This window comes from Fulmarus glacialis, unplaced genomic scaffold (assembly GCF_000690835.1).
Source record: "Fulmarus glacialis isolate BGI_N327 unplaced genomic scaffold, ASM69083v1 scaffold19551, whole genome shotgun sequence".
NCBI lineage: Eukaryota > Metazoa > Chordata > Aves > Procellariiformes > Procellariidae > Fulmarus > Fulmarus glacialis.
Window position 1 is genome coordinate 27096 of NW_009192422.1, and position 21846 is coordinate 48941.

At 42.9% G+C, this 21846-nt stretch overlaps 1 protein-coding gene across 1 annotated transcript in view; it reads right to left on the reverse strand.

The window, feature by feature from the left end:
- The window catches only part of ZSWIM8 (zinc finger, SWIM-type containing 8), a 62218-nt gene that overhangs the window by 5556 nt on the left and 34816 nt on the right, over positions 1–21846 (reverse strand). Inside the window, exons 9-25 of the mRNA XM_009587073.1 lie at positions 19871–19952; positions 18505–18625; positions 17942–18143; positions 16899–17074; positions 13536–14544; positions 12601–12732; positions 11495–11674; positions 9997–10180; positions 9327–9425; positions 8287–8411; positions 6779–7010; positions 5840–5992; positions 4832–5054; positions 4345–4634; positions 3352–3575; positions 2582–3064; positions 1804–1972 (exon numbers count right to left, since the gene is read on the reverse strand). Coding sequence (XP_009585368.1) covers positions 1804–1972; positions 2582–3064; positions 3352–3575; positions 4345–4634; positions 4832–5054; positions 5840–5992; positions 6779–7010; positions 8287–8411; positions 9327–9425; positions 9997–10180; positions 11495–11674; positions 12601–12732; positions 13536–14544; positions 16899–17074; positions 17942–18143; positions 18505–18625; positions 19871–19952 — 4084 coding nt within the window. The remainder of the gene's footprint in view (positions 1–1803; positions 1973–2581; positions 3065–3351; positions 3576–4344; positions 4635–4831; positions 5055–5839; positions 5993–6778; positions 7011–8286; positions 8412–9326; positions 9426–9996; positions 10181–11494; positions 11675–12600; positions 12733–13535; positions 14545–16898; positions 17075–17941; positions 18144–18504; positions 18626–19870; positions 19953–21846) is intronic.

Genomic DNA, 21846 nt, shown 5'->3' on the forward strand with positions numbered 1-21846 from the left:
AGCCTCCAATCCATCCTGGGAAGGAACAGCCATTGCATACACAGGCAGCGCATACCAACAGTAAAAATAGCAAGGAAACTTGAGAAGTTCTGTCACCTTCAGACACTTAACTAGTATGGGCAAAATCAAGGGAAATCACAGTAAAATCCATTACATTGTACCAGCTAAACTTGTACAGACAGGAATTAAGACTGAGCCAGTAAGCTGTACTCTGATGAGGGACTCAAGTTTATCTAACTTGCCCTCTCGAGAAAGGTACAGAGAGGAAAAAGCAAGGTTTGCCTGAGAATTCCAGAGCAGAGATGCCATTAGGTGTGTGCACATTGTTACCCTTATTTCACAGCTTCTCTGTGGTGCTACTATACCACCTTGGGCAATGCCACAAGTTCCGATTTCTCCTCTTCCCCTGCCACCTCCAGCATTTTTTTTTTAAATGTTTACTAGTGAATAGTTGAATACCTGAGAATAATGTGCCTCCCAGGAAAGATCTGTCTGACCTCCTCAACCAAGCAGACACGCAGTGCCAAACAAACCACAAAGTGGGGCAAAATCCATGCTGCATTTGAAGTCTGGCCAAGGAGCATAACCCGTAAGAATGAGCTGAACTGTTGCCAGAGCTCAAGCGTCACCACGGGACTATGTACTCCAGGAACAGTGAAACAGTATTTTAAGAACTGAAAACAGAAGTTTATGCAAGCTATAAACAATGGCAACTGGAAGGGGTGGAGTTGATTTTTTTCTTTCTTTATTTTAAGTGCACTAGGATGAGTTAGCAGTTCTGGAAGATTCAGAACTCTTTGGAGGAGTACAGAAATGGTTTCTCACAATTAAGAGTCACAGCATCAGCCCAGGACTAAGGCTGTCAGCAAAGGATGCTCTTCAGATCCCAAGGCCTTCAGGACTATTCTAATTGCTTTTGTGGTGGCTTTTTGGCATCAAAATGCAAGATAAAAATAACTGAAAAGATTCTCCTGATAAATCTGGATATGAAGGAGGCCAACACAGCTCTTAAGTGTTTTCCCATGTACCAGTCTTCTAGCACCTGCAAAGCACTGATAAGCAAATGTAGGCAAACATTACAGCCTCTCCAGTGAGGGGATAACAGAGCCTGGGTCAACCATGACCCACTGGTGCAAAACCCCATGGCAATGACAGCATATCCACAATTCAGTCAACATCTGCTGTTCCAGTGCTGCACACTACTTGATGGGTCTCCACCACCACTCTAGCCCCAACACAGCACGTGAGCAATCGTTCAGATTGCCATTGACATGATCCTGCCAAAACATCTCTCCTCTCTACAGAAGTTCCACATTTCAGGTACTGGCTGCCTCCAATCCCTTTGGGCAGGAAAGACATCTGTTAGTGCTATGTAGCAGAAGTCTGCCTGTTGCCTGCTTCCTGGACTCTATTCATCTGACCCAAAGGAACCACAAGACCCTGCTCAAGATCATCTATGCTCACCTTGCCCTAAGGAGAGGGGGAATAAAGTTGTAATAAGTTAGAAGTCAGAAAGGCCAGGAGGGCTCCAAACACACTTTAGTCTGAGAGGCCAAATAATCTCATACTGGAAATTTAGCTAAACAGAAATTAAAGCTCCACTAGCTGAATCAGACCCCATTATGAATCCCAGTACCCCCGAGCACGCGCATCTTTAGGCTTGGGTAGATTTGGTCAGAACTTTTCAATGCAAGACCCCTGGTTCCATTTGTGCTCAGTGAGGGGCAGGACTTGACTGGGGTATCGCTAGGAGGTACAGTAAATAAACCTGTGCTATGCACAGCCCAGGGCTGTAACACTTACTCGCTACATTGGAAGACAGTGACAGTCCTGTCTCACTGTGATAGGGATGCACAGCAATTTGCGTCATGGACGGGACCGGCACACCAGGGAATGACACTGCTGTAGCTGCCAATGATGGTGTTGTTACCGAATAAGGGTACTGTGCTCCTATGAATGCTGGATGGACACCCTAAAATAGAAAATAAGTAACAGTCATGTCTACTTCATCTGACCATTTAGTAGTCCAAAACATGATGTCCCCACACAAACCCTAGAACATTCCAAGTCCAATCTGACAGGGAGGAGGAAGCACAGGAAGAATCAGCACAGAAACTACGTTGCACCACATGACCATTACATTTTCTTGCTTCTCCTCCTTTTAAATCTAACCAGTTTGCAGAAAACCACTCCAAGAACTTTCAAAAATAGGCAGAGGTTTAAATAACCTTTGTTTGGTTCTCCCTCTGTAGTCTCTATTTAGCCTGCAAGCTCTCAAGAAGACAAGCTTTCTGTCCAGTGCCTTCTGAGAAACTATAGAGCACTAAAAATTAAAAACTACTGACATATTATATTTTGTATTCTCTTGAGGCCTTACATGCACCCACAGAAGGCTCCTTATAATGCAAAAGCTGAGCTGGGGAGCCAAAGTAAGTATCACAAATCGGCAAGTAAGTGAGAGCAGAAGCTAGACCTCAAGCCACGGCAGGTCTGAGCCCCACACTCTCCCCAGTCAGACATACTCCTTTGGAAGCAGCCACAAAAAGTCACCGTAAATGAACAAGGCACAGGCAAAACTCACCTGCGGGTATGCTGAGCCAGGCACCGGGAAGACAGCTGGGCGCGGCATATGCTGGATAGTGTGTCCAATATACTGGGGATTACAGGGGATGTGAGTCTGAAGGGTGGTGTAAGGGTGGAGGCCCTGCGTGTGTGTATGTGCCATTGCCGGCCCTGCCATTGTATGCTGCTGGTACATGGTCGACCCCACAGAGATCACTGGCATGACTGTTGCTGCCGCGGTTACTGCAGCTGCCACTGTTACAGTGGTCGGCTCAGAGGTCACCCGGTTGTCTGTCAACCCACGTGCTGCTTCAGAGGCAGCCCGTGCACCACTGGCACTGCAGCCAGTGGCACCTTCTCTCTGGGCTGGGGTCCCACCAACAGTCTGTTCGTAAAGCCAGTACCACTGGTGAGCTACTTCAAAGAGGACTTCCGGGTACACACCACCTCCTTTGGCTGCCTCTTCTACTGCCATACAGGCCTTTTCCAGCATCAGATTATCCTGGGGGCAGTAAAAGAAAAGCAAAAGTGAAGAATGCAAAACCAGAAACACAAGAAGGCAAAATTACAACAGGAGAAAGTATAAGGCACTCTGAAATGACTGATACTATTGGGAGCAGACAGATCACAACTATGCAGCAGAAGAACCAGTTATTCATGAAACATAAGAAATCCACAGATTTCTGGGATCAAGGCTGTCCAGTAGCAGAGGAGCCAATCCCATAGGTAACAGCACATCCTTGATGCTGGAAATCAGTTTGCACTAGCCAGCCCCCATGTGATGCTCACCTGTTCCTTACACTGCACCAGAGCCCTCTGGATCTCATTTGGGTTCAGGGCATGGGCATGGGGCAGACAGCTGAGTGCCAGTTCAGCAGCTGCCCGCACCATGTTGGAGTCTCTGGCCCGTGAAGCTCTGTCTGCCAATGATGCCACCTCTGGGGGAGTCAGATGTCCATCCCAACACTCCACCAAGATGTTCAAGGCTGCGCTACCAATCTCCATGGCCTGCCCTAAGAGTAAAAGAGAAGGCTCTCACACCACTGTATGCCCAGTGCAGTTCCAGTCAGCTTTCCCTCAACAGGAGGTGCACTCCTCACTTCCTTCAGGAGCAGCAACAGAGCCCAGTTGCTCCCCTTAGGCTCTAAGTCACATTTAGGCTCTTCCTCCCAAAAGAGAGGACAGGCAAGAGCCCTCAATAAGCAAGCAGTGAGTGAGGGTACCATTATCAAAGTTAAGCTAAAGATGCATTTGAGGCAGTGAGAGGAACTTGCTATAGCTGATTTTAGTACCCACAAACCACAGCCTGGACTGCCGCTCTATTTCCATTGTGTCAGGAAAACACAACTTTTCAAGGGTGTGTTTTTCAGGCTCTAGAAGCCATGTGGATAGAAAGTAGTAGTAGGGCTGGGTGCAAACAGAAGAAGGAAGAAAGTGAAATCCTGAACATGGCCAAAGAGCATGTTCAAACTTCATAAATGTCTGTCTCTTCAGGAGACCCCCGAAGGAGAAGTTAAGACCAGTCTCTGTGTAAGAAGTGATCTATGGCTCTGAGGACTGAAGGATGTTGCAGTATGAGCAAGAAGAAACAGATCACAAGAACTCTCCAGGCCAAAACAAGCATCACTATGTAAATCACTGGTGCTCAGCTTGTACTGCCAGCTGTGCCAGCCAACACATGGATACCACAGCACATCAGCATCACCATTTTTGGGCATAAGCTCACCTCCCTCCCCTCCTTCTTCCCCAAAAACAAGCTCCCCAATAAAGTTTTGCTGTAACCTGTGATCCAAGAGACATGGGAGGAGTAAGTTCGAGAGAGCCAGTTCGGAGACACAAAGTTGTGCAGCCCTAGTGCATACAGCCCAATCTCAAAGGCGCAGAGGTGAAGGTTGCGGTGTGGTCCCTGGTGCCCACCACTGGAGGAAGGGTGGGTGAAGATAGAGGTACTGCTGTTTCCTCCTGCTTTGATAAGGACTGTCTTGGCCAATTCAAAGTAGAAGTGAGCAGCTGCTTCTGAGGGCTGGTTTGGGACATGAGGAGCATGGCTCTCCAGCCGCCTCCCTTTATACCTAGAGCAAAAAGATAGAGGAACCTTTCAGACAGCAACAAGTACCCCAGGTTCACTAGCTGGGGTGCAGAGTTCCTGTCTTTAGGGTCCAGAGGAAACAAAGCAAACACTCTCAAGGAAGTGCTTCCTGATGCACACTTGTTAGTTCCCTGACATCAGGCCTAGAGGTTGCCTCCATGCATTGGTATTATTCATTACCTGCCAACTTCTACAGTCTTTGCACGGGCTCCCCCACTGGCTCTCCTACTGCCACTGGAAGAGGAAGATCCAAGCGAATCACTTGAAGAACTGCTGATGCTGTCGCTGTCCTGTCCTCTGCCCCAGGATGTCGTTGCCCATCCCCCACGTAGCGGACGCCGACTGAGCGTTGGAGAACTGTCAGAGGTGGTTTCAGGAGCGCTGCTGTCAATACTAGCCATGCCTACAACAGCAGAACCAACACAGTAATGTCACCAGGGCTGGTAAATGTAATGTGGGTAGGTAAACTCTTACCCACATCACCTACAGTCCCCACTAAGATCAGTCATGCCAGTGACAGTGAGCCTTACAGTTGCCAGGCATTCAACTTTGCAAATTAAGAGATATTAAATTAGTCAGTTTGGCCACAGATATCAGTGTCATTTTAGAGTTCTTGGATTAAAAAGCAGAAAAGTTCAAGAACAGTGTATCTTTATTTCCTCCTTCACACTACCCCAGCCCCTCACTCCATCTGCCAAGCTTTGTGGCAGAATATAACAACAAGAAGCAAATACACATACAAAGTCAAGTTCCACAGATTGTATGAGTATGAAGAAAACCCTTCTGGTGTATGCTGCACAATTTACACAAAAGGTTCTTCACATCCTCAGCCTCTAAATTATATCCTTCCCAAGAGAAGTGTAGAGAGGCAGCAGCTCCTCTGAATTTGTTTCTGGACCCAGGAGCACAGTGCTCCAGAGTCCAGCAATCATTCAGCTCCAGATACCTAAAATCCATCACCCAAAACATATCTGGTGTGAGAAAGGTATGGTAACTTGCTATACAGAAGGGGGCAGGAAACCTGTGGAGCAAAACCTATTGCTCCATGCCAAACACCTCAGAGACAATCAACTGCTTCTGTAGTACAGGAAAGGCTGACAAGTGGAATGAAAGAGCAAGGGAATGGCTGAAACCCCAGCAGGCCGCCTAGCACAGGACTAGATGCTGTATGAACTATTCGGTTCCTACCTGTGTGTTTCTTCTTCTGCCTGACAGGTGAACCCCAGCATCTCCCATTGTATCCACCTCTGTTTCCAAGGGCCAGACGACTGGGGACCTTTCCCTCTTGTTTCAAGACAGAGGACTCCACAGCTGGCTCACAGGGGGACCTCTGAGAGCTCTCTACATAAACAGGACAGTGACAAGGTAAACGTTATGATTTGTTTCTGTATCTCTAAAACCAGATGTGGCCGTTTAAAAGATATAAACATCAAAAGATGCAGGATTTTTATGAAATGAGTGGTATTTATGAACAGGATTATCTCAATTTGCTTTCAGTATTAAGCATATCATCTGATAGCAGGCCAAGAACATTTAATCTTAACAACTCAAGATTTGGAAAATTTGCTGCAACTACGGAAAAATTTTAGAATAAAAATGCTCCAGCAACCCTGACCTTATTGCAGTCACCCTCAGCTAGTATTGATCTTTTTGGGAAGAGTTAAGAGAGCATCTGCTTTCCACCAAATGCTGCTGTATGTGATGTTTGCCACCAAAGTGGAGGCACAGCTTGAAGGAAACCACGTTTATCTCTAATGCCCTTCAGCAATTTTAGTTATTTATCCTACATAAAGGTACCTGACCCAATGTGTAACTTTCTGAAATGCTGCACCTCTGTGACACAATCCTAAAAGATGGAGTTACAGTAGTTTTATGTTAACTGGTTACACAACTGGGTCAAGATAGGAAAACCTGAAAATTAGCTTGAATTTCTATGCAACAACAATGTGTACCGAAATGGATCCAGCCAAACAGGTAACAGGGGAATGACGTTCTATTAACCACCAAGCAGATAGATGGTAATATAAATCACTCTGACCACTTCCCAAAACAAACAAAAATGTACAGTGACAGTTTTGCACTGATAACAGAAGGGTTTCAGCATAGCCCTTACGCAGCACCTCTTACCCTGTGTACTCTTCTCCACGAAGTTCTCAGGACTGCTCTGGACTGCAGTGCTTACAGCAGCTTGCTGAGTGACAGAAGTCCCTGGAAGCTGCTGGATCGCTGCAGTGGACTGGGCAGCATGTTTGGAAGGAGATTTTTGATTTGCTACTGTAGGCTTGCTGGATGAGTAGAAGGAACTCAGAGTCTGTGGTTTGTGAGTTTGACTCTCTCTGTCTAGGAGTTTATCTAAAATCTTTAACAGCAAGCAAAAAAAAAAAGAAGAGGCATTACACTAAGACATAGAGGTAAAATACCAAACCAGCTTCCTGGTGGACAATAAATTCCATTTGCTTGGGGGGAAAAAAAAAGTTTATTCTTTAGAAAGTAGGCATCATCTTCCTGCACTGAAGATCAGTGATGCACAGTTGAGAGCCATGTGGCCTGCATTACTGAAGAAGCAAAGATTCATTTGTACTCAGCAATATCCCCATTTTCACTTCAAAAAGCCACTAGCTTTACTTGGGAAAGCACCCAAAACTCACAATACAGAAGTAATTCTGCTACATCAAGGACAGAATAGAGGACTGTATATTTAGTTCTGCCAGTCCTTAGATGTTCTTGTTTAAGCCACCAAAATTCTTTACTCACCATCCAAAAAATCCTGTCATACCATTACTGAGAAACTGGTAAAGCCTTTTGAGACTTTCAGACACTAGAGAAACTGCCTTCTACCGGCCTACAATAACACTTTCTTATCCGTACTTATTATGTAATTGGGGAACAATGCATGACCACATTTTACGGATTTGTCCATTTCTACTGTTCATTCTCCACATGAAATGAACACCACAAGTGTGATGACAGAGCATTTATTTGCAGATGACTGATATCACAGTGTCCCTGTTATCCCTGTAGAAGAGTATAGCAAAAGAAGTGCTTCTACTTTAGGAGACAGAAAGACACTAATAATATTCTTGCTAGGTAGAAGTGTTTCTGAATATAAAAGATTAATAAAACCCTTCCTAAAGCTTCAGCAGGTTTTGATATTTTTTCCTCCTTTGGGGTGGAGGGGGCAGAGTTTTACTATCTCTTTTGCATGGGAAATTAAGGCACAGGTGGAGTAAGCTAGTATACCAAAGAGGTGAGAGATTAAGAAACAAAGGCTTTGCTAGATATACTGTTCTGCAAACTAACATCCCTGCAGCAAAACAGAATCAATCCCCAGACCACACACAGAGTGCACACTGAAAACCCCTGGGACAAAGGACTTGTTTTAGCAGGTAAGCAAAAGCATTAAAAGCATTGAGAACGCATCTCCCAACTAGACCTTAAGAAACCCATGGAAAGAGAAATGCACACTGCACAATCAGATTTTGCATCAGTGGAAGAATACAAACAGTACAACATAGCTTGTAAATCATCAGTACATGACAAAGCAAATTATGCTCACCGGCAAAGCTATCCAATCCATCAAAACCCAAACATGGTTTGCTCTGCATCTCCCTCTCCCCTTTTAAAGGGAAACTCACCTTCTTCAGCTTAGACTGATCATCCTTGTACGTAATCATCAGGGCTAGTGCCAGATCCCCTTTCTCCCTTCGGGTGCCTTCACACAACAGAGGATGTTCTGCTTCACTGACAGTTGTTTTCATGCCTGCAGGCCAGAAAAGAGGGGATGAAGAGACAAGTGAGCCCATGGGACTACACCATATCCTGAGCACTATCTATACCTCAGACTATTTTATTCACCTCCCTGTCACAGGCAAAAGAAGATTTTTCTCTCCCCCCCCCCAATTTTTCTGTTAACTTCAGAAATAGGTCATGAATAAACAGGAGCTGCCGTCTATCCCCAGAATACTAAGCTTGCTACAACTGTCAGAACAACCAGACCCTAATATGCCATGGGAAAAGAGTCCAGGCAAGCCCACAACTCCATCTTGAAACAAACTTTTCCAGTTTCTGCAGGTGCTATCAGCCAGCATTCCCACACCATAAAGAACTCATCTTCCTCCTTTCAGAAATGAGGCAAGAGAGGACAGGCCTTGTTTAATCCATTTTAGTACTTTTTGCATGCTGCTTTAAAACCAGCATACAGTATTGTCAACATAATATGTATAATCAGTGCTTTGTTACTGAAGCTGATAAATGATACAAGAATCCAGTATTATGCTAAGATCCTAAATTATATGATAACGCTTGACAGTACTTCTGCTAGTCTTTCACTATCATTGTCTAACCTCTTCTGAAATGATTGCTTTTTGTTCTCTGAAACTCTCCATCTCCATTAAAGCCCAGGCAATACATCTTCTGTGACAAAAGAGCAAGAAGAAAGCTAAAATTCATGTTACTACTTTAACATTCAGTTCCTGTCCCGTATCCCCCTTCCATTTTTCACTACTTTGCACCTCAACCCTGGCATGCAGAATCCTTCTGCATCTGGATCTGATAAACCGTGCAAACACTTTCATTTCTGCACCAAACTGGAATGAACTACTAGCTCTTACCATCCACAATGAGACAGGATGCAGAACACGGATGAAGAAAAACTTTTCTTGTAAAAGATTCTTACCAAGAGCAGCAACAGCTGCCTCAAAACCAAGCTCTTCGTCTCCAGGCATTTCATTATTCCAATTACGGCTTGGGGGTCTAGAGCCTGTAGGAGAAACCACTGAAAGAAGACACGAGAATTAGTGCTCAGCTTTCAAAACCAGGACCTCAAGGCAAAAGCCATTTCTGAGAGCTTTCTGAATTTGCAGAGCTTCCTGTGATCCTATTCCTAGCCTTGTACCTGTTTCAAAACCACAGCACTGTCTTGGTCTTTTTTTCCCTTTCTCTCTCTAAACTCAGAAGGCTCCAAACCAGGCAGGTATATTGCCAAATCAGTCTTCTAATCCCAGGTTGTTGTGTTCTGTTTTTAAATACTGGATTTATATTAGCTTCCTCTGAATATAACCAGCATAAGATTAGAAAAGTCAGTCATTTATAACTATTTTACAAACACACACGGAGTGCTGAAATGTGGTAAGTTTCCAGTTGGTTTCAAATGTAAGCAGAGAGATAATTCCATTGGGGCACAAAGTACCTCTAAAGCAACATGGAGGTGAAGAGCAAGCAACAGTTTGTGTGAAGAATCAAGATTAAGTTGTTCTTACACAGAAGACAGTTTCTCTTTGAAACCCCCCCAAGACCTGGCATCTCAGAACATGCCCTTCGCACACCCAAGCCAATGCAGACAGTACCTGGAGTGCACAGGACATCAAATATAAAGCTAGCCAACATCAGAGGCAGGACAGGACGGTAATCACATAACGTCCCTTCTCGCAGTTCTTCAGCTCTTCCTCGAATAGTGTTCATCTCATTAGTGCCCAAGGGAATCTTCTTCAAGAGGGCTGCAATCTCAGACTCCTGATATGCCAGTTTCACCTGGTAGTATCCACAAGAAAACAAAAGAAGCTGTCATCAGCACAGGCCTTGTGGGCAGTGGATCATTCTTGCCTATACATATGTTAAGGTACAGCAACAGTTTTTATTGGATCATTAAATTATAGCAATTCTTAGCACCCTATCCACCTTTACCATTCTCTCCACTCTGAACACAGATTTTCGAATCTAATACAAGTCTTGCCTCATATTTATACACAATTTTTTTACTCAAATTATCATTCTGGAGCTGCATACAGAAAAAAATGCATCAGCTTTCACAAGAACATCAGGAGAAGCATTTGACTGGATAAGTCAGTGGAAAAGGTGATTACTCTTAATTGTAGGAAAAAAGGATGTTGTGTTAAGTAATATACCCATTCAAGACAAGAGGGACTGACTAGCACAAGAATGGGCACGGGGTGGCAGCACGCATGCCACCAGGATGAAGACTGTTATATTTCACTACTCTGTCATTCCTGCATTCTCTCCATTTTTAACATGTGAAAGTGATTGTTTTCTTTTAGTTAGCAAGTGACTGCCAATCTCACAATCTTCTAATCAGACCATAAGAAGTACAGATAATCAGTGTAACAAGTGTAGTTGGTGGATACCTAGCAACAACACACACCTCCAGGGACTGAACAACCCTGCAGTGAAAAGCAAGGCGGCTGCAAATCACACAGACAAGGTCTTAATTGGACACTTCTTTTTGCTAAAAAGGAAGCCTAATAGTCATCAAGCAGTGTCCAAAATAATATGCCTGCACAGTGCACATGTTCACTTGCCAATGAATGAGATATCAGCAAGAGCAACAATTTTCAAACATGTAACAATTGCACCAATTTACTCTGAGGAATAAGTTTCAAACCATTTCACCAATGTGAATATGGACAATTCCATTTACAAATGGCTTTATTTTCCCCAGATTAGCCAAGCAAAACTGGTAACATATTTAAGATAAGAAGTAAACTGTTCTAATCGAAATAATATATTCATAAGAGATTTTGTACTCATTTAAGTATTTTCAAGCCTGTAGCTTTGTGTGAAATCAAAGGCCTGTCGGCACATGAGGTCTGAGCTTCCTATCAATGAAGGTAATGCCAGATGAAGTGATACTTCTCATCATTTTTCTGGCAGATCAACGTGTGCTATTGGTATGTGCACACAATCCATTTAGCCCCACTGCAATCAATTTTAAGGAAACATATAAAAGCATAACCAAATTTCAGGAGTTGAAATGGGAACCACATGAGCAAAAGCATTTAAGCAGCACAAGGTTGTTTATAGATACTGCCTTTTTGAGATGTTTCATACCTCCAGAGCCTTTGTAGAGGCAGGTGGTCTCTGCAGCTCCAGAGCAAACATTCCTATTCGGAAGGCCAGGTTGTGGTACTCCAGCCGCTCACTCAACACAGTCAGCAAGAAAGCAGCTTTAGACAAGGTGTTGGTTGCCATCCAAGTCTGCTTGCTGGTTGATACCTTGTTCTTTTTGCCCTGTTTGAGGAGGAAATTGTCACAGGACACTTTCCTAAATATCCTAAATGATTCTATGCTTGTCGTCCTACCCTTTGCAATAATCAATAGACAGGAGAAAGAATAAAACACATTTAAATTTTATTCCCTTTGCTGAGGAATCACAAATCCCAGTGGTTACTGATGAGCCTCATTCCTTCCCCCATCTCACCCCAGCACAACACAGTGGAAGAGCTGGCCTGTCGATAAGACATGTGTCCACTATTGGACTGATGCTGTGCAGGCAGATGTTGCATGCCTGTCCCTTCCAAGGGAACCCTTCCATAACAAACACTGCTTAGGCCACTACAGGTGATTTTCTCTAAGTTTATGCTTATTTCTTTCCTCTCCAACCCTCTATCCTGAAACAACAAATCTTCTACCATTTCCAGTGGTGCACATTATGAAATAGGAGACTAAGGTTTTGGAGAGAACCACAAGAAACAGGAAGGTCACCTGCACAGAGCTGGACAAAAATCAAGACTTCTTATGGCTGCTGTATAATCTCATAGCACACAGTAGCAGGTGTGCTTAAAAACAAAAACATCCTTTGAAGCTGATATTAAATAGGGTGTTTTGTTCAATGAGATTTAAAATAGATTCCTAAGGGAGCTGCAGCTTTTAACAGACAAACCAAGCTTGTCTCTGAAGCATAAGGAAAAGTGAAGAAGCTTTTAACTAAACTTGAGTTTCTAAAGACTCCAAGACTTTCTCCCTTTTATTCACCCACACACACACAGTGATCAGGCACATTAATGACATCCAGACAAGTTCAACCCAGAGGAAGCATCAGTGAAGGGCCCTGAATCACAGCAAATGAGAAATGCCTGGGAATGCTGTTGTATCCATCCCACATATTCCTTCTAACTTACCCTCTACCCCCAAAACTAGACAAGTTCACTCTCTACCTTAGTTGGTGGCTGCTCCACTTTGAGATCTGGAGGGTTGGCCAGTAGGTCCCTGGCGAGCTCTACAGTTAAGCGGCATGCTTCATTACTGTATCCATGTGCATACAGGGCCTCTGCACAGGCAAACAGGATCTGCAAGAAATGGTCATATTCAAACCACACTCCCCCAGGCTGGAGCTAGCCTGCTCAAACCACTTGTCTCAAAGACTGCAAACACAATTCACAGTTAACTTCTGCAGCGGGTGTTCTCAGAGTCCTCCTTGCCTGGACCTTCACCACCACCCCTTTAAGCACTCCGCTGAAAAGCCTTTCTTCCATGATTAAGTCCCATCCTCCCTCCAAGTGCTCTAAGAGGTCAAAGAATAACTCAAAAAAAACTAAAACCCAAACCGACTGACTATAACCATTTCCATACATCTCCATTTCAGCTGCTTGCTCATATAGGTGCAAGCTCTAAACATATTTTGAGGTTATTACATGAATGTGACACAGTCTATTTAGATTGCCCCTGGCTTTCCAGAGAATTTCTGCTTATATGGTTGGATTTAAATTTTTCCTGATGGGCATGTCTCGGTTTTACTTAATTTTTAATCTCAGCTCAATTTTGCCGTTTCCAGGAGTGAGACTAAGGAAAAAGCACACACTGTTTTGCCTACATCTGTAAATCCTGGAGTGTGAGATGGGACCAGCTAAAACTGGGACACACTTGAAGTTAGCACAGAAATAGGGAGTCAAGTCTGTGGGAAACAGAGGTGTGATACCACTGCATTAAGACTGTAGATACCTTATGATGCAATGGGTTATGATGACATTATAGTTAAGCACTTGATTCAATAACATACCAGGTTAAGTATGACAGCTAGGAGAGTGGCGACACCATGATGTATACAATACATAAAACTGCAAAACAGTGTTTTGAACTAGATTCAACTCACCTCCATCCGGTTCTCCTGCTCCAGAGGCTTTATACCAGCAAATATATCCTGCTCCTCTTCATTTCCTCCTTCAGCTTTGTCATCATCTTCCTTGGCTACCTCTTGTGGATTCAGATAGTATACCTGGTAATCGTCCTCCTCTTCTCCATCATCCCCTCCCCCTGCTGCACCATTCTCTCCCACTTCTTCTGGCTTCAGGCTCACACCACCGCTGTTCTCATCTGCAGAAGGCAGGTCGTCATCACCACTACCCATTTCCCCCACAGGATCCTTGGGCGATTTCTTGGCCATGGAACTGCTCCTGACACTGGGCTCAGGTCCCTCAGAGAAGTACACCCCACCATCCTCCTCAAAGGTGTCTCTGTAGCTCCTGCTCAGCGGGCTTTCTGTAAAACTAAATGTGTTGCTGGCTTCTGCCCCCAAAGCCAAGCTGCTGTCATCCAGGCTCATCTCTGCCAAGTCTGGCTCCAGAGAGCTGTCTTCACTGCTCATGCGGCGTTTCCCACTATGTTTACTGGTCAAGCCTTTGCTCACTGGCAACTTTGCTTTGCCCACTGCAGTCTTATACACAGCTTTATCACCTTCTGCTGAAAGTCGTCTCAGAACCCTCTGCGGCGTTTCAGAGACAACTTTCCGCTTTCCAGTAAGTTCCTTCGGACGAACTGCTGGTTCCTGGGGAGAGGGACGCAGCCTGTCCCCAGGCTGCAGACATGGTCCCCCAGGCTCCTGTCCATGGGTTCTACCAGCCTCACAGGCAGTTTCTGCACACTGCAACCGGCAGCTCCTCTGCTGGATGGCCTTTACCCAACAGAACGAGTTCTTCTTGTCAGTGCTGCTATATGTAATCCCAGGAATGGGATAAGCTTCCTCCCAGTTGAAGTAACAGGCTTCCACAGCTGGCTTGAAACCCTGGAAGAGCTTCTCCAGTGATTTCTTGTGCTGACCCCTCTTAACATTATCTATGACCTTCAGCTGCCACTGTCTGAGCTGTGAGCAAAGGTCCCTGCGCCTAAAAGAAGTAAGAGATCAGGTTAGAAAGCAGACACAAAATGCACCTGTGATAAACTACCTCTCAACCCACAGAACGCCTCCTCCTTTTGGTCAGAAAAATCTTCTGCTGAATTAAGTATAGACAGCATTAGTAAGAAGACAGGCTGAAAAAAGGAAACAGGTATATTAACAACCAAGTCCTAGACAGCCCCATGATATAGAAACAAAATATGAACAGTACCAACATAAAAGCATGATACAAACTGGGAGGTTTAAAATTAAATACTGTCTGCTCTGTTTGCTTAGCTGCCCCAGATAAGGTATTAGCAATGTGAGCCTCAGCAGTCTGAGACCAAAGAGTGCCATGGGGAACTGCTCTTGGAATCATTCATAAAACAGTTTGCAGCAGCTGTGAAACGGCCCTGTGAACAACTCCAGTCAAGACGTTCACAAGTACAATCTAAACAGCCTACCCAGGGAAACACAATGCCAGATAGGACCACCTAATCTACCTCCCAGGCACTTACCTCTTTACCCCGATATGCTTGTCTAGAGCGCAACAATTTAATTTAGGATTTAGCAGGCTGTCCTCGGGAGACAGCAGCCCTCAGCAAGCCATAGGCACAGAACAAGCAAGACAAAAATAATTGATGTTAATAACTCTGAGGAAGAAGCAAGCTGGTAGGGTTATATAGACTTAAATTACACATAAGTTAGTCCTATGCCCCATATTACCAGGGGAAGAACAAAGTATTTCTGCATTTCCCAGCTCCAAGTCTCGTGTAAAAAAGTCTAAATGGATTACACGTTTGGGTGATCTAATTCAAGAAGAGGAAAAGACATTTCTAGAAATTGCACCAAGTGTCTCAATCAACTGCCATCTTGTTTCTGCCACACATTTCAGAGATCTGAAGTACAAGCCCAACGCTTCAATTCTCTCAGATTTCCTATCAAAAGCAAAAGAACAAAAAAATCAAATTAAAACAGGGTGACCCAATTTAGGTGCAAAGGGTATTAGGACAAAAGGGTCTAAACAAAATGGACTGTTTCTATTTGTCCATTAAAGAAATTAATTAACAAGAGAGCAGACTGGTAGGGCTTAGTCAATGAGAGGATTTTCAGAAGGAAAAAGAATAGGGAACTACTCAGGAAAGGTAACATATGGATGAAAGCCTGCAATGAATTAGGAATGAGGTAGCAAGTGTCCTTATGATTCACTGGAAAGAATAGCAAGGATGGGTAGAAGAGGGTCCTTCTTGGTGACTATTCAAACGCCAAGAGAATAGGTAATCAAGCAGGAGCATTTCAATTATGCATGAGCTCAAGTAGGAGATCTGAGCAAATTTGAACTGCGCCAAGTAACTCAAATGTGAATACACGTAGCACAACTTCATACTTTATTAAAAGCCAAAATCTTTTATGGTTTTTCTATGTGATCTGATTGATGTTTGTGTTTATTTTAAGCCTTAATCCCAGTTTCCTACAGTTTTTGATTTGTCTTCATCTCCTGTATTTAGCTACTTCATATAGTAAACTGTACAAGACAGAAACTGCATCCATTTTAGGGTCCCTGATATACCTTACATAGACAGGGCATTTTATTAATGTTACACAACACTTCACAAAAAACAAATCCTGTGTAACTATTGAAAATACCGTCCTGTTTTCATTTGTTCTGAAAAACTTTTTCTGAGCACTTACACACATTAAACTAATTCAGTACATTTTACACAACACACTTTGTAGACCAGATGTACAAAACAAATTATTACCACGTCAATGACAGTATCTCAACACAAGCCCTCAGTACCTCCACTGCTATTCAACTAGTGCTAAATAAAGATGACAGTGATTTACCAAGGCCCAATATGGTTTAGAAACCTGCAGAATTTTTCCCCAGACAATTGAAAACACTGACTGAGAATCATATACCAGTGACACTGTTTACCAATACACTGCAGAGAATAAACTCCCTAAGAGCACAGAAAGCAAAAAATGGTTCATCTTGAAATAGACAACAGTGAATGATTGGGCTAAACAGAAATCCATTAAACTGCTGAATAGTTAAATTTAGAAAGCATTAAAATTTATTAGTAGTCAGTGTTATCATTCAATGAAATGTTCTCCAGTGGGACACTGAAATGCAGAATTACACTCATATGTAAAAGACAGCTCTCAGAAAACAATTTATTCACACTACATGACGTTGCTAAAAGTGAGCAGCAATAGCAATTAAAGTTTAAAGTATTATAGTGCTCTTGAACCTTACATAGCACATAGTCAACGATACAAACACAAGACAGGAAGAAACTCTTGAGTGTGCCTGAATATCACAGAAGTAAATGAGAGACTGAATCTGATTCTGGTGCTCACCTCTGTGGACTAATAGTTGGGTCAAGGACAGCCAGCCGCCAAAGAACCACCATCTCATCACACATACTTGCACAGGCATGAGCAGCTACTTCTGACTGGCCATTGCTGCGTCCTGTGTGCCCGCTAGCACTACTGTGTGATGCAGATGTTCGCACACTGTACCACCAGCCGGTTATCTGCAGAAGAAAATGTTCAGTGGAGCTGTGTTGTGGCCAACATCTCATCCCCTGCTCTCACTTAACCTCATAACCACAAGGAAACTGGATCTGTAGCTAGCACCATGTTTTCATTTTACTCCAAAATAACTACGAGCATTAAAGCAGTATTGGTTTGTGAGAACTAAGGGCCTCTCAAAATTTCTCTGGTTAGAAGGCACATGCCCACAGAACAAAACACTCGCAGGAGGTTCTCTTACTAGAGGCCTTCACACTTGAGTGAAAAAGTGAACAAATGTGATAAATGAGGCATTTCCTTTCCCCTGCTCAAAGTTGAGGTATGTGATAGAGCAATAAGGAAACTTACACTGCAATTACAGAGTGAGATCAGTGTCCTGAACTGTCAAAGGAAACCTTTTTCCTAATATTATTTTTAAAAATATCAAAAAATTTATTACATAAACCCATCAAAAAATAACAAAAGAATCTGAGATTCTACCACCCAAGATATATCTTTAGTTTTTATCAAAATGACAGCTCATTTGTGAGTGTGATGTACTTTGTTTAGAAAAAAAACATTAAAATAGATCACCTTGACTGGGCAGAAATCAAATCAAATGTGCTGAACAAGAGTTCAGACTCCATATATTCATGTTAAAAGAATTGAAGTATTTTTGGGATATAGTGTTACCGGGACATCACTAAATCAACAGAGGAGCAAACTGTAACATCATTTTAGTGTGGAGAAGCACATGCCCATAACGCATAGAGACTGTTAAAAAAAAAAATTTATTCAGTCATGGATTGTACAGGCACATGGCACCAGTCACTGGCTCAGCCTGGTTCCCCAGAATTTCCCCCCCACCCCCAGCAAAGAGATTTGAATACCTGCTCATAGTTGAGACACTGGTCAGTCAGAATCTCCAGCAAAGGAGCTGCATTGCTATCCCGCCTCTTAAACATCTCCCGCACAATAGAAAGCAGGTTCCAGATTCCTTCAGGCTCTCTTCCTCGCAGGGGACGCAGGAGACAGGCCCACTCAGCAGCAGCTGGTGGCTCCGTGGAAGAGAGATACATTGAATTCACATCACTGTAGACAGAACAGAAGAGCAGGGATGAGAAAAAATTAAATCAAGCACAGCCATACAAAATCCTGAGTATATTCTACATCAAGAAATATATTTGCACCTTAAATGGGGCAGATATGCATAACCTAAAAGACAGGATGCATAACGAGACTGAGAACACCACACAAGGAAGGTGTTGTGCAAATACAGTGTGTTCTACTGAAATAACATTGGACAAGCTATGCAAAAATACAGTCCAGAAGAGTGACCACAAAACTAAGCATCCTTCAGTCCATGGCATCACATAAGGGTACAGCCTATACAGTGAATGAGCTTACAGATTACATGAATATCACATTTTCCCTTCAATAGGAAACAGTTTACCTGAAAACAACAGGGGAGGGTCCACAGAATTTATGAAGGGTTTTCTTTATATTGTCACTCAGAGTAGATTCATCTAAGTACCAGGTGCTTTGATCTGATGCAGAGGGTCCGGCAGTGGGATCTTGACAAAAGAATAACACGTATACAGTCTGCAGGCTTTGAAGCTATTTTCCTCTGTGTGCGCAACCACAGAGATTATAGGGAGCACACAAGCAGTGTTACTCAGTTTATTTCACTCATTGCAGAACTCACTATTCAAAACTATCTCAAAATGCTCTCATAACATTACCCTAACCAATGAAAACACTAAATTGGGAGACATGGCTGGCATACTGAACAGTAGCACTACAACCAGTGGGACCAGGAGAAATTCAAGGACTGTGCCAACAGAAACCTCATGAAGTTCAGTGAGGAAAAATGTAAACTTCTGCACCTGGGACAGAAAACCCCATGCATCAGTACAGATTGAAAACCAAATCAGCTGAGCAGCTGATAGGGTTTGGTTATTATGGTGGATGCCAAGCTGAATACAAACCAATGGCAAACTTTCACTGAAAACACAAAACAAAAAAACCAACCTGCAAACTGGGCTATATTAAGAAAAGCACAGCTAGCAGATTTAAGGAACTTATATTATCCCCCTCTACCTGGCACTGGTAAAGTTACACCTGGAATATTGTATCCAGTTTTGGGTCCCCCAGACCAGGAACAACACTGAGAAAACAGAGAGGATATAGTGGAGGGGTATCAAGATAGTTGGGGGCACGGAGTACATGACCTATGAGGTGAGATTGAGGAAGATGGGCTAATTTCATCTAAAAAGGAGAGGGTGAGGGGTGATCATTAACAGCCTACAACTACTTGGAATCACAAACACAATGCAGACAAACTCTTCTTGGTAGTAGAAGATGATTAAAAAGGGTATTCATATTGGACATTAGGAAAAAATTCTTGACCTAAAGGGTAATGCAGCACTAAAACAGGAATACTCCGTAACGTCTCTGGTAACCAAGACTTGGCTAAGCTAGCCCAAGCCACAGCTAACCCAATCTAGTGTTGCAAACAGTCCCGTTTCAAGTAGGAGGTTGGAGATGTCCCCTCCAATCAACATCTCCAGGAATTAATACTGACTTTAAAAGAAAAATCTTTTGTTAGAAAGGTGCATTGCCTTCCTCTCCATATACTCTGAGGCGTCCATTACACCAGGAAGTGCCTGTTGCTGTGCCTATACTTATCCCTTTTCCTTGACCTCCACCTGCAATCCCAGCTACATGGTAACAGACCACTTCAGAAACTCAATGCAATGGAAATATATCCACTTCCTATCTGTGACATAGATTACAGAAACAAGATATATCAAGGTTACCTGGGGCTCCACACACTGTGTTGATGGCAGTAGACTGAGAAGATAACAGCTCATCCAGCAAGCGCTGAGCAGTTGGAAGAATCTGAAAACATGAAGCAAACTTTCAATATACACAGTATTTCTTATCCTGATATACCCAGCCAAAGATCTGCCTGGATTTTCATGACTGAAGCATAATTTCAGAAGTATCAAATACAGAGAGTCATATTTTCAGAAAAGACTATAGAGGGTGCTAAAGATTATACAATAGCAAATCAGCTGTTACACTTTCTTGTCTCCTTTCTCAAAGGAAACCTATATCCAAGGCTTACTTCCTACATTCACACCCTAAACAGTAAACAAAAGCATCATAGGTTATTAGTTCCCTTCTCATTTCTTGAGAAGTAGGAGACCACAGAGAGTGATACTGCAGCTAATTTTGAGAGATACGGAAGTGACTGCTGTCAAGGTCACCATTTTCCTGCACTTTGAATGTTCCTTATTTCTTGTTCCTAAATAATTTCTCTAAAACCCAAGCTAATGGGAACAAAGAAGCAAACTATAAATTACATCTATACATAACTTTTTGGGCAAACTTTAGCTTATTTACCATCCTGTTAGCAAAAAGACTATATATATAAACTCAGACTCAATAGTAAACTAATGCAATTTCAGCACTAAACTAATGCAATCAGAGCTTCTGGACAATTCAGAGCATAAGCAGAGAAGGCTCACACCTGCAAAATCCTAAGCAGATATACCCTTAACGTGCTGTTCTTTGAGAAGAAAGAAAAAAAAAAAAACAAACAGCACAGTAGAAAGTGTTTTTTCCCAAACTAAGTCCGGACTGAAACCGTAGATACATTTAGCCTTTAGCATGCATGCTTACAACAGGTTAAGCATATAGTTAGGATTTAAATGACTTGCAACAGAACATCTGATATCCCCCCACCTCTCCCCGCACAACGGCTGAGGTTAAAGATCACACTTACTGTAAAGCAAGGCAGATTCAGCACACCTATATTTGCAAATAATACGGACCCATCTCAAACAGATGGAAGAAAAACAATGCTTTAGATGGATATTTTGCATTTGAGTCACATGAAGAAACAAACTCAGCATTAAGCTATTCTTGTACCTTTTTCCACTACTACATATTTTAAGTCACCACGAAGCAGAAAAGTCACAGGTCTAGGCAATGTCACACCTTAAGGTTGAAGTATCAGGGATCTGCAGTGATTCTCCTTCAGGCACTTTTGCCAAGATATTAATATTTAATTGGAATAGGAGTACTGGCTTCATGAAGGGAAATAGATCTTGGGAGAAGAACTGGGTAATAAATTCCAGCTGCTAAGAATCACTGACATTTTCATAGATAGGGAAAACACTTTCTACAGAGATTTTGAAAAACATCTCCTTATCTAGCTGCATTCCTACAGACCACCTTCCCTTTACACTTGAAAGTAATTCAGCATTATATTACTGTACCATAATGTAATTCACATGCTGGAAATAAGGATAAAATAGAATAATGTGTACAGCCTACTCTAATTCTACATCATGTAGTCAAAATACAGGGTTGTGGTGGTTTAACCCCAGATGGCAACTAAGCGCCATACAGCTGCTTGCTGTATCAGAGTATCTATCTCCACTCAGAAATCCTGAAGACTGGCAATGAGGTTGTTGGAAGAGTTTGGGGTGCGCCTTGCCTTTTTCAAGGGAATTACACAACACAGGTTAAGATGCATCTGCCAATAAAACCCAAACTTTTCTGTTGGGCAGCATCCATCAGATTATCTGGCAAGACAGTAATAATTAAATTAAATAATCCAGATGTTCCTGGGTGCACAGCTGGTACACATGACTGACGGAAAAATAAACCCTGCAAAGAGGAGCAGACACAGAATATTTGAAAGCAAACAACTCACATGCCATTCAGGAAACAACTACCACCACTGCTAGCCTTTCAAAACCCTCCTTTATTAAGCACCAGACTA